Source organism: Bemisia tabaci, chromosome 4, assembly GCF_918797505.1.
Source record: "Bemisia tabaci chromosome 4, PGI_BMITA_v3".
Classification (NCBI taxonomy): Eukaryota; Metazoa; Arthropoda; class Insecta; order Hemiptera; family Aleyrodidae; genus Bemisia; species Bemisia tabaci.
Genome location: NC_092796.1, coordinates 41921616 through 41936547, shown reverse-complemented (window position 1 = coordinate 41936547; position 14932 = coordinate 41921616). Strand labels below are relative to the sequence as shown.

Genomic DNA, 14932 nt, shown 5'->3' with positions numbered 1-14932 from the left:
TATGTATAGGAATAAGTATTGAATTTTTTTCATGTTTTAAACTTGTTATTGAAAATTAATTTTTTATAAATGTTTCGAATCAAATATCTTTACACTTACAGTCTGGTTTTTTGCAAATAAGAGGAAATTCACAGTTTTTGCCAAATTCTTCTGATCATTTAAATTAGATTAGTGACGTTTTGAAGAAAATTCCCGGCTCTGCTCTCTTCGGGAACGCGGCAGCACTGTTCAGCGACACTGGAATGAAAAGTTTCGCGAAAATGTAGAGCTTTTCGTTATTGAGCGCATGCCACCCGAGGGGCCAGGTCTTTTGTAAGCCCAGCTGCGAGGTTGCCGAATTTTTCCATGATGAAATTTGCATACTCAGCATTGAGTTATTCGGGTGAAATTTCGTGATTCTAAGCACAACCTGGCTCCTATGCCCGGCTGTAAGCTTGTAAACTTCACAAATGGTCCTGACCTAGTGTTTACACAGCCTGCATTCACTCGCGCTAAACACAACACAACCATTGTCCGCATGATATTCGATCGAAGTTTGACCGAATTTTGCGGAACGAATTTTGCACAACGAGAGCGTTGTAAAATCATATTCATAACCTGAAGGGAACATAGACAATCAGTGCAAATTATACTGTAACATACTTTGAACAAAAGAACGTCCAAAGATTTTCTTTGAACTCTCTATCTTTTGGAATATTGCTAAAAAAGCACAATTAGCGCAACGAGGGAGTTCGAAATTCACTCCTAAACCTTCGTCAGCAATTTACTCATTATTGTGTAACTTTACATTTCAGAAGTTCTTAGTATCTCGTTCGCGGTTTCAAAAAGTCTCCGCTCCCATTTCATAGCTTTGAAGGAGAACAAATCAATATTATTTCTTGAAATTTTCACTGATTTTTCCTCGCATAGAGAAGAATAATCACGGAACTTTTCCAGAATTGACGTCGAGTTGATATCCATTTCCAAAATAATGAATGACCAGAAGTTTGCAACGTCACAAACCGAGATATGTGGTCTAGTTGTTTCGCTGTCGAACTGAATCAGACTTCATCTTTGCTGTTGTAGTTGAAGATTTTTTGAATTGGGAATTTAAGCTCAGAAATTCTCAAATTTTAAAATTTTTTTTTTGAAAGAAAAAAAATTTAAAATCAGGAGTGCAATCCAGACCCTTCCTTCCTTATCTATCGTTTAAGCTCTTTACCGTAAGAAACACTTTTGGATTGCATTTTGCAAAAAGGAACCAGAACTGCGATTTCAACCTTTGCAATAAAATCACTGAAATCATGAAAAAATGTGAAATTTACGCGGTAATTTTTGTCTTGAATTTACAGTTTTTAGCGAGTGAAACAGAAACTGTTAATTGATAATCAGGTTTCACTGGTAAAGAAAAACCTCTTGGACCAATGCCGCATTGCATTGACTTACGAGTGCAGTTTCTTGTCGCCGGATTTAAGAGTCTTGAACTCTTGTTTCAAGCGGATTTTGCATTGAAACAAGAGTCCAGACTCTTAAATCCGGCGACAAGAAACTTCACTCTTGAACCAAGAGGTTTTTTTTTACCAGTGATTGCTTCCAAGACAAAAGAAATTGTACAATCTTAGCAACATTGCAATGCTCCTGGTTCCTTTTTGCAAAATGCAATCCATTTATTTTTTTGCCATGGCAAAAGTTCGCAGCAAACCCATTCGCCTGAAGATTGATCCATCAAAGTGACGCGCGCAACAGACCAATATGTTTACAATGCGATTATTTTCGTTCAATAGTTGCCTCTCTCACCTACTACCGACCGCGCGAGCCACTCGAAATGCATTCAAATTGTTTTGTTTCTTCGCCCCATTTCCATCGCGTAATGATCGACCTGTACTGATTGACGTTCCGTGAGAAAAATCCACGTCCTCATGTTCCTCGTCAAATATTCAGTCCCTTTAATATTGGATTAGGAAAACGTGAAAGCCGGGAGCTCGCAGCTTGGAGAAGTTCCACCAAGACCAGTGCCGTGAGAATTTTCTACAAGTTTGTCATATTTTTGAGGCAGACGGGCTACAAGTAGTTTACCGTCACTCGTTTCGCAAGGTTACCGATATGTTCTCGATGACTTTTTGTGGTCTTTATAAGTCGAGGATCCAGGTGCATACGATTGATTTCTTTTATGCAAAGTTCTGAACGCTCCTTTATATGATGTACGAAGATTATTTCTCCCCGATTTCGCGCGCTGTTCGCAACTTGTGAAGTTTTTACTGCCTGCTTGGCCGGTGAAATTCGGTTCATTAAGGGAGGGAAATAGTCCAAGAGTTGATAGAAATTTGAAGTAACTGTTTCCTTCTCTCTCCTTGTTTTCGCCCTCCGAACAAAGGGATCCTGTGACTGGTGAAAGGAATTGTTCCCAAACGCCTGGAATTTCCGACTGTTCTAAAAAATTCGAGTTGATTAATTTTTATAATTTTCATCCTAATTGGCTGGTGAAATTCGATTCAGAGTTGATTGAAATTTGCAGTAACTGTTTACTTCTCTCTCCTTGTTTTTTTTCCCTCCGAACAAAGGGATCCTGTGGCTGGTAAAAGGCATTGTTTCCAAACGCCCAGAATGTCCGACTGTTCTGAAAAATTCGAGTTGATTAATTTTTATACTTTTCATCTTAATTAAGTTTTTGAACGGTTCCTAACCGACTTTTCAAATCGTAAAAAGAATAAAACTGAATTTTCAACGTGTATACTTTAAGCCTAGTGTGTCCACTTAGCAGTCTGAATTTGGTTCTCGTCAGGGAAATCACCCTCTGTAAAAAGGACGTGAGCTGATCGTTGTTGTCTTAAAAGTATTTCTTCGGTTCTGCCTTTTCATCAATCCATGTACCTACTATAGTTCTATAATTTAATCCCGTTTTTATGTGTGTTTTCAGCTGGTCGGCGGCGAGTTTGATATGGAACTTAATTTCGTTATTCAAGATGCCCAAAATATCCGGCATATGTTGGAGCTGCTCGATCACTGTCCTGCCAATCTTCAGGTAAATTTTCACCTACTTTGTTGTTTCTTCTTCAACCAAATAATCGTGTGCGTCGCATAGTAAATAACTCACAATTCAAAAGTTCGTCGTAAAAGTGTATCAGCTAGGCTTTCACGTCAAAATTGAAAATCCGTCATAAAGATTCACAAGTTCTCAAGATGATGCGTATTTCATCTGAAGAAGCGTGACAACAGTTGTATATGCTCATAAAGTGTTTTCCCTTAGCCCTACACTATACTGCCGTGATGAGGAAAAACGCAGTATGAGCTCTCGAGTGTTGCCAAATTGCCCCTCGGAAAATAATTATTCTTGAAGAACGTTATAATTATTTTCTCTTGAATTTTCAAACACTTAAAAATCGATTTCGAACAAAATCCTCCGAAAAATCGGAATAAAAATATGAACCAATTTTCCCGCAAATTCATGATTTGTCAAAGACAGTTTAGCATTGTCTAAAGGTCCATACTGTGCTTTTCCTTAGCCCTACACCGTCGTGCTATGAAAAAACGCCGTATGAGCCTTCAGGCGTTGCCAAATTTCCATTTATAAAACACGAATTTCCTGGTAAACTTGTGAATATTTTTCTCCCAATTTTTCAGATAATGTTGTTCGCAATTTCACCTTAAGTTCCTGAAAATTTCAAGGAAAAATATTCATAACTTTCTTGCCTTAACATAAACATTCTAGAGTTGCCAAATTTCCTTCAATAAAATGTTTATTTTTGAGGAAAGTTATGAATATTTTTCTCCCAATTTCTCAGATAATGTTGTTTGCAATTTCACCTAAAGTTCTTGAAAATTTCAAGAAAAAATATTCATAACTTTCGTCAAAAATAAACATTTTATTGAAGGAAATTTGGCAACTCTCCAACGTTCATACGGCGTTTTTCCTTAGCGCGGCAGTAAAGTACAGCGCGAGTCGAGGCGGACCGAAACGGCATAAATTATTGAAGCGAGGTCTGTCTATTAATTCATAACATCCAAAACTCGCAAAGCCTTTTATCGGTCGTTACGGGAGAACGTGATGAATTTATATAGCAGCGGCACCGGCCCGGTTGTTTTCCCACTCGGAGCCGTTGGCCGAGGGCCATCCCGCTGAAAGGTCAGCCTTTTCGTGGCTCGTTTCCCGGAGTGCCCGCCGGCCGCGCCGTTTCCTTTGCCATGAATTCTGCAACCGGGGGGGGGGGGGGGGCATGGGAGGCTTACTGCCCACCACTCACTCTCGCTTGGGCTTTGTCCCGCTCCCACTGCCTGAAACTGGCCCGGCACACGGTGGACCGAGTCAACTAGAGAGGTCGGACATGAAATTTTTGACAAAAATTGCAAAATTTTGATGTTTATTTCGTCTTATTTTAAAGTTCAAGGGGTGCCACTAGAAGGAAATTTTACGAAAAAACCGATGTAGCCGCTTTTAGAACCTCAAAGTTTGTAAAAACTGAGATATGAGCGTTTAAAGTTTCCAAATTTTGTCCGACCTCTCGAATTGAGTCGATCCATTGTGCGACATTTCTGAAGGGACAATGTTCGCAAAGGAGGAATCGAGTGCATGGACACATTTGGACTGCATTTTGCAATTCATTGCATTTTGCAAGAGACGGCCATTTCTGACGCATTCCAGGAATAACATATGAAGAGCTTTTCAGAAAAGCGGCATTTATATGTACGTCCCGAAAATTACAGAAATAGATTCTTGTTATCCTAATGTACGTACAAACCGAGTTTTAGCTTAATTAATCAACTATTTGAGCCAAGACTCCGAGTTTTGTACGTTTATTTTGTGGCTGTTCTATGCAATTTTGTGCGATTTATTATTTTATAATGAATGAGGACAATTCACAGACAATATCAAAACGATCAAAACATTAACAGAAACTTAAAACATCGTAGTTAAGGCACACATTATTCGACTTTAACCATCGGTATGGTGCTGCGTTCTCATCAACTTGAGACGGCGCTTGCATGCAACTATTCGTGCTCTGTGGATGTCCGTGTTGCATAACCAAACAGTTGAAGGCGCTTGGTCTTTCAGGTGTTCATACTGCGAGCCGCGCCGCGCACCGGCACCGCCTTTTTTCAATCCGATGATGACGGGGTTTTCTCCCACTCCTCTTTCTTTTTCTCTTCTTTTTCTCTTCTTTTTCTCTTCTTTTCTCTTCTTTTTCTCTTCTTTTTCTTCTCTTTCCCTTTTTTCTTTCTTTCAATTTTTACTCGTATTTTTCTTTCCAAAACAATTTTTTTCTTAGACAAATCATGTCGTGGCAGATATTCTGTTACACGGAAAAAATTAAATTGCTGATTTACAAATCTTGCAGTTAAAAAAAGAGTGACTGCAATGTTTCAATGTAGATTTTACAATGCCAAAATGCTAATAAAACCACCCCGTGGTCAAATTAGCTTCGATTCGCTAAGCGGTTTTCTAACTGCAATTTTTCGAATGCACATTTGAAAAATCGCAGTGACTTTTTTAAGCAATTGAATTTTTAAAACATCAATCCACTTTTTCCGTGTAGCTGTGCACATGCCATGCAATATTTCGTTGAGGGTATACTCACTAAGATTCTTGGCGCGAGAGAGAGCTACAGAGCACAGAATAACGGTTTGACCGGTTAGAATGCGGGAGACATGACTAAAGGATCCAAGAATCAGCGATTTCTGTTGCTGACAGCTCGCTTGGCGCTTCTCGAACTCCCGCGCGTATGACAATAAGTCTCATCTTCGAAATTGGACCAACGTTCGGACGAGATCTGAGGTATCGGGAGTGCTTCGGAACTCGAGCGGAAGATAAGGGGCGAGATACTCGCATGCTGAAGTGGGCCAATTAGCTTGCTCTGGATTTCAGCACAGCCTTAAAGGTTTAGGCTGTTATATTTTATACTTTTATCGAGCATTCGATACGATATTGTATTGGTACCGAGGATATAAATAGACTGCATTTTGCAATGAGGCACCGCTATTTGTGGTTTATATTAGAAATAACATTCCGACTCTCAGTTTTAATGAGCACATAAGTGCCATCTCCCAAAACTAAGTCGCTTTGAAGCTGAGGCCAATCGTTTTGTTCAACATCATTCTTTTGCATAACGTCATCTAGTTTTCCCATTTTATCCACGCACATGGGTGATTCTGATCATGAGCCAGAAAGAGTGGGTCTCATTGCAAATTTTTCCCAAATTATTTGATTTCTGAATCCGGAGCTAAAAACCAGTAGCTAAGGCACAAATTTAAGCATTGTGACACATGTTCTCTAAGAACACTCACGCAAAACACGATTCTCCCAACGAAAATCATTGAAATTAAATCCTAACTAAGATGTCTAATCTTTCCTGACGTGTGTATTTAAACCTCCCGCTTGTGAAAAAAACAAAAGTCTACGTGAGTCAATTTGCGCCTTACGAGTTACCGTAGCAGTCTCGGCGGTACAAAAATATGACAACCTCAACTTTTGCTCAGCTGTTGCTCTTTGTTAACACTTACAACAACACAAGGCGAGAAGGAATAATTTCTCGATTGAGAAACTTACCAAAACAATTGTAGGGTGCGATTAAATTCAAGTTGACCATCGTCTTTCTCGTGAGCCGGGAATTCAAAATGCCCGTAACCAATGTAAAATAAAATCGTTAATATCTTACGATTTGATTTCAGTATAGTTTTCGTTATACGAATCGTGTTTTACGTGAAAATTTGATTTAAAAAACATGTATCAGAATGCTTAAATGCGTGCTATGTCTACTGGTTAATAACTCACGATGCTAAACTGAAAGACAAATCCTATGAGAATCTTCAATCATTTCCTACACGGTTTCTCTCGGATTATACTGAAGACTAAAAATGATACTGTAAGGCACAGCACAACATTTTACTAGTGTGGGAGGTCATAGCCTTGTGGCTTCGTGACTTAAGTTCTCGCGGGTGTTGATAGGACAGTGCGTCGGAAAAGGCAACACCAGAGTCACCTTCGGGGAAAACGGAGAAAGAAAGGAAATTAAATGGCAGAAGTGAGAAAGAGCTCTGAAACAGCAAGAAGGGCATAGTGAGAGAGGTTTTCTTTTCCGTAATTGCGTTGATGTTGTCATCACTTTCTCAGCATTAATTTACTCTTCCATTAAGTCCTTTATAATGACTGTAATTACGGTGTTGACATTCATTCGTTGTGTTCCGCGGCCGGCATCATCAGGTTAACTGCAGCTGCCGACGGTTAATTTCACCGAGGCTGCTATGGGTCAAGCGCGCGAGGTACGGAATCGTGCTCTGATGGTCAAAAGTTCAGATCAGTTTCTTTCAGGCGGTCCGCAAGAAAAGAGACCCCCGTTCACTAAAACTCAAAATCGAGTTATTCACACCAACGTATCAAAGAGCATTTGGGGAGAAAAGATTCGAAATCGTGTCGTGGTGTTTGAATCTCATGGATCAGGAAAAAATGCGATGTACCTCAACATTTGTGATCTCTCGCGAAAAAAAATTCACCAAAAACTCGAAGTTCAGTTATTAATAGGACGAATTTTTGCCAAACGGAACTGTGCATTATGACGTGAGTCCTGTCATGCATATATTCTTATTATGGGTCTCAGGGGTCATGTCTTGATGCGCATAGTTCCGTTTGGCAGAAATACGACCAATAGAAGAACACAGAGAAATGCTCCTAACATTTCCAAACAAAAATGCCAAGTATTTCAAACTGAACTGGAGTGGTGATGTTTTGAAGTTTCCATTTCGTGAAATATTTCGGGAAAAAGTTCTTTCAATTTCTAATATCTGCCGAGTTCTGGACCAGCAATTACCGGACGGTAATGCAGATCTGCCGTGATAGAGGAGAGAGTAGTAAGTGCATGCTGGAATGAACCTCGAGACACATAAAAGCATGTACTAATCAATCACGGCTCGTACAGAAATGCACTTACTGCTTTCCTCGCTATCACGGCAGAGCGGTTACCCTCTGTTGACACAAAAATGAACTGTCCTAATTGTATCGTACCTCTATCAAAAAGAGTTTAGTTAAGATCATAAATCAGATTTTTCGTCGCGTCTTGATAATAATCACTCTACTGGCAATTTTACCCCTGGATTAAGGTTCTCTTCCTGTGGACAATAATATATATTTCGCTGAAGCAGAGGAGAGATTTGCTGATCTTTCATCTAAAAAACTCCGATTTTGAGGTTCTTTTGCCTTTACGAAGTAGTTTTTATGTGGGTTGTATATCGGAGATTTGTAACTTGTGTAACCAAGCCATTTAAGGACGATTTGGCAACTCCGACTTTTCTTCTAGTTGTCGATAGGGGTTTGGGCGGGGCTGCCGTACGCCGCACATAGGTTGGAAATTACACTTTGCCAGCTTCGAGTACTTGTAAGTAAATAATCGTTTATTGGGGGTAAAGATAAAAGTTGTTCAGATATTCAGTTTATAACAGGATCGCATTTAACAAAAAGGAACCAGCGTGATTGCAATGTTGTAAACATGTTGCTTCCTCGAAATTATGTAAAAAATTTCTTATAGAGGAGCAAATAATTTTGGCCTACCAAATAAATTTTAAATTTAAAGGAAAATAATCGTGTAAATTTTAATACTGTAAATGTATTAAGTATTTTTTAAAAAAAGGAGAAGTTGCACGATTTTGGAAACTTTGTAATCGCGCTGGTTCCTTTTTGCTAGGTGCAATCCAATTGCAAGGTAAATAAAGTTGCACAATCTTAGCGATATCGGAATGCTCTCGATTCCTTTTTGCGGAATGCAATCCACCTCTTAATTCGCTCACTGGAAAAAAAAAAAAACACATTGGATCTAGAGTCCAGACTCTTGAAAACATCGACAAGAAAAAATACTCTTGATTCATCAAATTTAAGCTTAAATCAAGAACCAAGCATTTTAATTTGAGCGGATTTCCTTTTGATTTAAGCTTAAATCTGATTGAATCAAGAGTCCATTTTCTTGTCAACGTTTTCAAGAGTCTGGACTCTAGATCCAATGCGTTCTTTTTCCAGTGCTCTTCGCCGTGATCCCTTAAAAAATATTATTTCCCAAAATTTGGCAAGGAGTCAAGCGCAAGCATCCCTAATTTTCCCGAGAATGAAACCGGTGTGCGCCAGCGCGGCGCCGCAACTGGAGCTAAGTTGCTTTTAATTGAGAGTAGTTACTCTCTCCCCCGCCCCGCCCGCCGCGGCCGTCCCCAGGGGTTTTGCCTCCATTCTCAACCTTTCCGGGCTCGAGGAAACCCCAATCATTTCCTTGAGCGTCATTTTTTCCTCATCTTCCCGGGCTCCCGGTCCCGGTCTGGTTGCCCGTCTCGCGAGCCCCGTGATTTACTCGCGGCAATTTTTTACCCCGGACGCGGGACGGATGCGAAAAGCACCGCAGGAGAGAACGTTGGCGTCGGACCGCGCTGCAAAATTATCCGCCCGCGTCCGTACGAGGAAGAACGATGTACTGCGAGATAGAGTTGGAACTAGAGCGTGTTACATCATTTTCACTGTCACGTCATGCAGTTTACTCGGGAAAAAATGTTTTGACGTATGGATTACATTTTGCAATAAGCCACTATCTCTGGCTCTTTCGTAAAACCGCCTCTCTGCATAGGGAAACCAATGGCATACATGTTGTTTCTAAAATGAGCCAGGAACAATGGTTCCTTATTGCAGAATGTGGTCCATACAAACCGTAAATGAGGCCTTATATGTAACAATGGCGGATGTAAAAAATTACCTTCTCGAAACACGCTTAAAAAAACTGTTTTGGTCACACAGAAATGTATTATGTTTGGTTCTGGCATAATGTACATATCTCGAAGATCACATCTCAAGTATTTTCTCAAAGTTTTCTCGATGCCAAAACTGTTTTTTAATGTGTTTCGAAAAGGTAATTTTTCACATCCACCATTGTTACATGTAAGTTCTGAAATACGGTGTTCTATATCGACCGTAGCACTCCTTCCAAATGAAACTGAATCATACACATTTTTAGAATCGATTCCGTGAGATTAAAGTATGAATTTTTTGTTCTGTAACGGTTTTCGAAAATAATTCCCATCTTTAGAGTTACAGCCGCCCCCCCCCCCCCCTCCTACCCCTATTAAAGTATGAGTTTGGTCATTTGAGGTCAGAAAGATGTTCAGCGTGTAAAAAATAAATACGAGTGTCAATTTGTATGGATTTTCAGTCATAGCTGTCGTTTCAATCAAGAAATAACGCGGTTCACCCTAAACTTTGAGGGGCTGTATTTCTGAAGACATAGGTGGATCCAGGAGGGCGTTGGGCTGTGGGGGTGTACGGCCCTCCGTTCGCCCCAAAGTAGAAGGGAAAAAGGGTAGACAGAATGAAGTTGGAAGGAAAAACGCTCATATTTAGTAATTATTCATGAAGAAATTGACTCAAACTGCAAATTAGATGCTTTCATATTGTAAAAATTTTCTGGAGGAAGCCTTGCAGACCCCCTCATGCGCGCGCCCCCCCCCCCCCCCCCCCGTTCGAAGTGTCTGATCTTCTTATGTCTGAAGAGAGGGATTTTCTGAGAAGACTTCATCGATAAGAAAAAAATGTAAAAATGCAAAACCGAAAATTTTAGACGATAAAATACCCTTAGAATCCCTGTTCTGGAAGAAACTCAAGCTTTTTTCGGAACAAAAACTATGTACCCTGAGAATAATAATGAGTATTTACGAAGGGTATAAAGCAAACCTACACTTTTCCAGAAAAAACCATGTTTCGAAGTAGTCGAATACCTATAAATTTTCGTTTCTAAGCTCCGTGCGAAACTTTCCTCGGAACTCGTCGAGAAGGGGACAATTCCAAGAACGGGAGGTAACGAACTCTGATTGAAGGAGAGAATGCCCCGAAATCAAGAGCGTTAACTCTTTCGCCTAAACTAATTGTAGCGCCGCGCCTAAATTTCAACTTATCGGAAAGTCATCACAAAGCGAGCTCGGAAAGGAATCGCTGACGCGGAAGTAACGCATCAGACGCCACGGAGAGGATCCGAGCTAACGAGGGGGCCCGGGGGAGGTGTAGGGGGAGGAAAAGAAGGGGGCACCCGGGCCCCCGTAACATAACTGACACGAATGTAACGGCGTTGAGCAATTAGCGAGTCGTCGACTCGAGTCTTATGATCGTCAATCAAACAAGTGCAAACTAAATAAAATTGATGGGGGGAACGCCCCCCGCCGAGGACGGGGGGCTGCGACGGATTGGGAGAAAGAGACGTCGCCATGCTGTTGTGCTAAGGAAAAACGCCGTATGAGCCCTTGAATGTTGCCAAATTCTTCGAAAAAGTACAAATTTTTAAGGTAAACTTGTGGATATGTTTTTCCCAATTTTTCAGAGAATTTCATTTTAGTGTTGTCAGCAACCCTAAAAAACGGGGGTAAGTCGGGGAATTTTTTATAACATGGAAAAGTCTTGGAATAGGCAGGGGATTTGATGAAGAAACAAAAACAAGCGGGAAAGCAGGCTCTAATACGTGGGTATTAGAGAAGCGCTCAGCGGTGAGCGCAATTTTAATGAGTCCCAGATTTAATTTACTACCTATTAACTGAGTATGTTAAAATTTGCAATAATTAAAACATCTAAAATTGTGCTTCCTCCCCCCCCCCCGAAAAAAAAATCCAAGATCCATAAGAAAAATAATGATCCATTACTTAAGTACCGAAATATTAATACATAAAAAATCCTCGATTTCTCATAAAAACAGAGAAAACTATTACGGCTCCAAAAAAATAACTTTTCTAGATCATTTGAAGAAAATGTATCAAAGATGAACGTATCACTTAACGAGGCCAAATTAATTGTTTTAATGATGCCCTAATTGGACACGTAAAAAATATTATAGGTAAATAAATGAACGAAATATAAATATTAATAGGTAAATGATGAGACAATAAACGAAATCAATCAACTGCAACTGATTGTGAGTACTGAAGGTAACTTTTCGCGAATCGAAGGCACCATGTGTCCGCTAGGTTGCAGCACACTACGCTAAAACCTTCTAATGACTCATGATCAGACACAACCTTTCCTATGTTTATTGTTTATGCTCTATGATACTCTGTCTTCGTGATAACAGGATTTCATACAATACAATAATCTAATACGTAATTACGTAAATAGAGAAAGAGAATTCTTACAATACCAGAATTATAACCAGGGTAAACGGAAATTACATTCATTTTTTCCTCCTCATATTATGTTGAGCCTTAGTGAAAAATCTTTCCCACTTTCCTTCCGCAGTTTTCCTTCTGACAGCAAATTGTTAATCATGTTCTCCTGAAATCCTTGCTTTCATTTAGTAGATTCGGAATTTCTCATAAATTTTAGGAATTTAAATGCGTTTACAGAAATTTCTGGCCAACCAAAGGCAGAAGTTGCCTCTACGCCTTAATTTATAAAGGTAACTTACGTTCTGTGTAATTAATAAACCATGCTGGCCCAAATATCTGAAACCCTCTACTGTGATAACATTCGAATCAGTCACTGTTACAGGGACAGTAATATCTTCAATGTAATCTGTAGGGATATTGTAGGTATAGGTATATCGTAACAAGTCAACAGTGAAACTAGCAGACCATGTATCTCGTTTGCGGTGCTTAAAAATCTCCGCTCCCATTTTATTCTTTTGACAGAGAACAAATCATTTTTCCTCCTTGGTTTTCACAGAGTTTTCTTTGCACAGAGAAGAAAAATTGCAGAAGTTTTTATAAATTGATGTTGGTTGGTTTTCCGTGTAAAGAAGAAAGTATGAAAGGAAGTCTACAACGTCGCAAACCGAGATACGGGGTCTGGTAATTCCACCGTCCAACTGTATTTTACAGAAATTACATTGTGAGTATGGAGCTGATCACTAGAATTACTATGCATAGATATGTACCTAGGATAAGGGTGGTTGCAACAGTATTTGTCATGAATGGTCCATGACACCTGCAGAAAAGATCGGTGGTTCCTGAGTGATGATAAGCAGGACTCGTAGGTTTCGTTGAAACGCATGATTCTCATATGTATCTGTAGAGGTATAGATTTTTGGCCTGCTGAGGAGTTGAGTAAATTAGGAGCCATTGCTCATAAGCTGATAAAGTTAGGAGGAAACACGATGAAACTGTAGAACTTTTGATACTTTGAGAATGTAAACAAAGACTCAACCTCAAAAATCTTTCACAATAATATTGTGTACTCAATTTCCAAAAACTCTATGGTTCATGAATTTTTTAATCAAAGGTAAGTAAAAGTTCTCCAACTGGATGAGAGATGGCCGTAGTGATCATTCGACGAAATTCTCTCTGAGCCATTTTACCTATTCATGGAATCAAGTAAATGTAGGTCCCCGTTTATTAGACGATGCGACGCATGAAAAAATGTCAGGCGAAGCAGTATCTTTTGTTATTGTAAGTCATAAAATCAGGTTGTAGGTAAGAAAACTTCCTCACACATGGAGGTGATGTAACTCAATAATTAGAAGTTGTGAACTGACAGGGATGTGATGACGACATCGCTTTGAGAATAACAGATATTCTATGATCAAGGATACACTCGAGCGGTCCTTTTCATAATTTGCAGCGATGAGGTGGTGACAATTACGAAGGTACAAATCCCTGCGCTTGAGCTGCGCAAAATGCTCCAGTCGTTTATCTATGCTATTCAGCATAAAAATGCAAACCGTGTTGTAATTGGTGCTTGAGAACAACTGTGGTACACTAGTACAATGAAGCATTTTGCATGTATCGCAAATGGCAGATCTCCTACCTGACATACTTTAATTAACCCAAAAACACTAAAACAGTCTCTGAGGTAGCATGATAATTGGTCAAATAATTTCACAGCATTATACTTCAGAAACTTTCACAAACTTCACGAGGTGGGCAGAACGAGTCTGAAGACAAGACACGACATACGTTGAATAATTCCAAAATATTATGCTTCAAATTTCAGACAATTTCACAATCTTAAATTTCACAACACAATCTTAAACGAGGCGGATTATGGAATTAATTATGGATGGAGGGAGATGGACGAAATATGAAAACACAAAGGGGTAAGCGAGACGCGAGAAGCAAATACGGGAGAGTAGTGTCATCTGAATCTGAATCGCGGCTATGTACCTACAGAAAATGAACATTGATCTTATTAAGCCAGAAAAGGGCCAAAGACGCCAAAACTCATGAACCAATCAGAGAAGGGCAAAAGGATGGCAATACTCTCCAGTACCTAGGTCAAAGACACATAACCTAGATGTAGGCGAATTCTACTAAGGTCTCCAAATAAGGTTATCACCGGTGGAAAAGTTTTCGGAAAACAGAACGCGAATCTTGAACTTTCAGAAGTAATTATAGGATAACTATAAACCGCATAGCAAAGAGAGTTTTAGGACTGTTATTTATTTCTTACGCTAATTTGCATTTAATCGTATTCACAGAGGCATAATGAGGTAATCAAAAAAAAAAAAAAGTAAAAATGGTGTTTCGTGCATCGATGAGTTGGTGCGCCATTTGATCGCTTGAGCGCACTAGTATACTAGAGCTCTAGTGGCAGGTCGAAATCAAAAAGCGCCGCCTATCGGCTGAGCGCTTAAAAGTCAGGGTATTGCCTAACTTTAACATCAACAATAACAACAGCAGCAGCAGCAGAAACAACAACAACAGCGACGACGACGACGACGACGACTACTGACGAAGACAACGATAGCAACAACACCAGAATTGCAAAAACAAGAACCAATAATTTTTAACAAAATGCTTCCCATTGTAGAGATTTTTCATCAGAGTTAGGTATTTTATTAAAAAAATTCTGGGATATTTAGAGAAATTCGTCCAGATTCTCTCATCTAGCCATTACTTTTGTAATTCGCGCTTTAATGGACAGAACCGGACAATTCTGAGGTGTAACATCCATAAACCTCAAAATTGAATGCTCCAGGGGGAAAGGAATTTGGCAATATTCGGATGTGTATATGGCGTTTCG

The 14932-nt window shown here is 39.7% G+C and overlaps 1 protein-coding gene across 10 annotated transcripts in view; it reads left to right on the top strand.

The window, feature by feature from the left end:
- Positions 1 to 14932, top strand: part of rg (A kinase anchor protein rugose) — a 466509-nt gene that overhangs the window by 183636 nt on the left and 267941 nt on the right. For all 10 annotated transcript variants that reach the window (XM_072299875.1, XM_072299877.1, XM_072299878.1 and 7 more), the window contains one exon: positions 2897 to 3001. In XM_072299875.1, coding sequence (XP_072155976.1) covers positions 2897 to 3001 — 105 coding nt within the window. The remainder of the gene's footprint in view (positions 1 to 2896; positions 3002 to 14932) is intronic.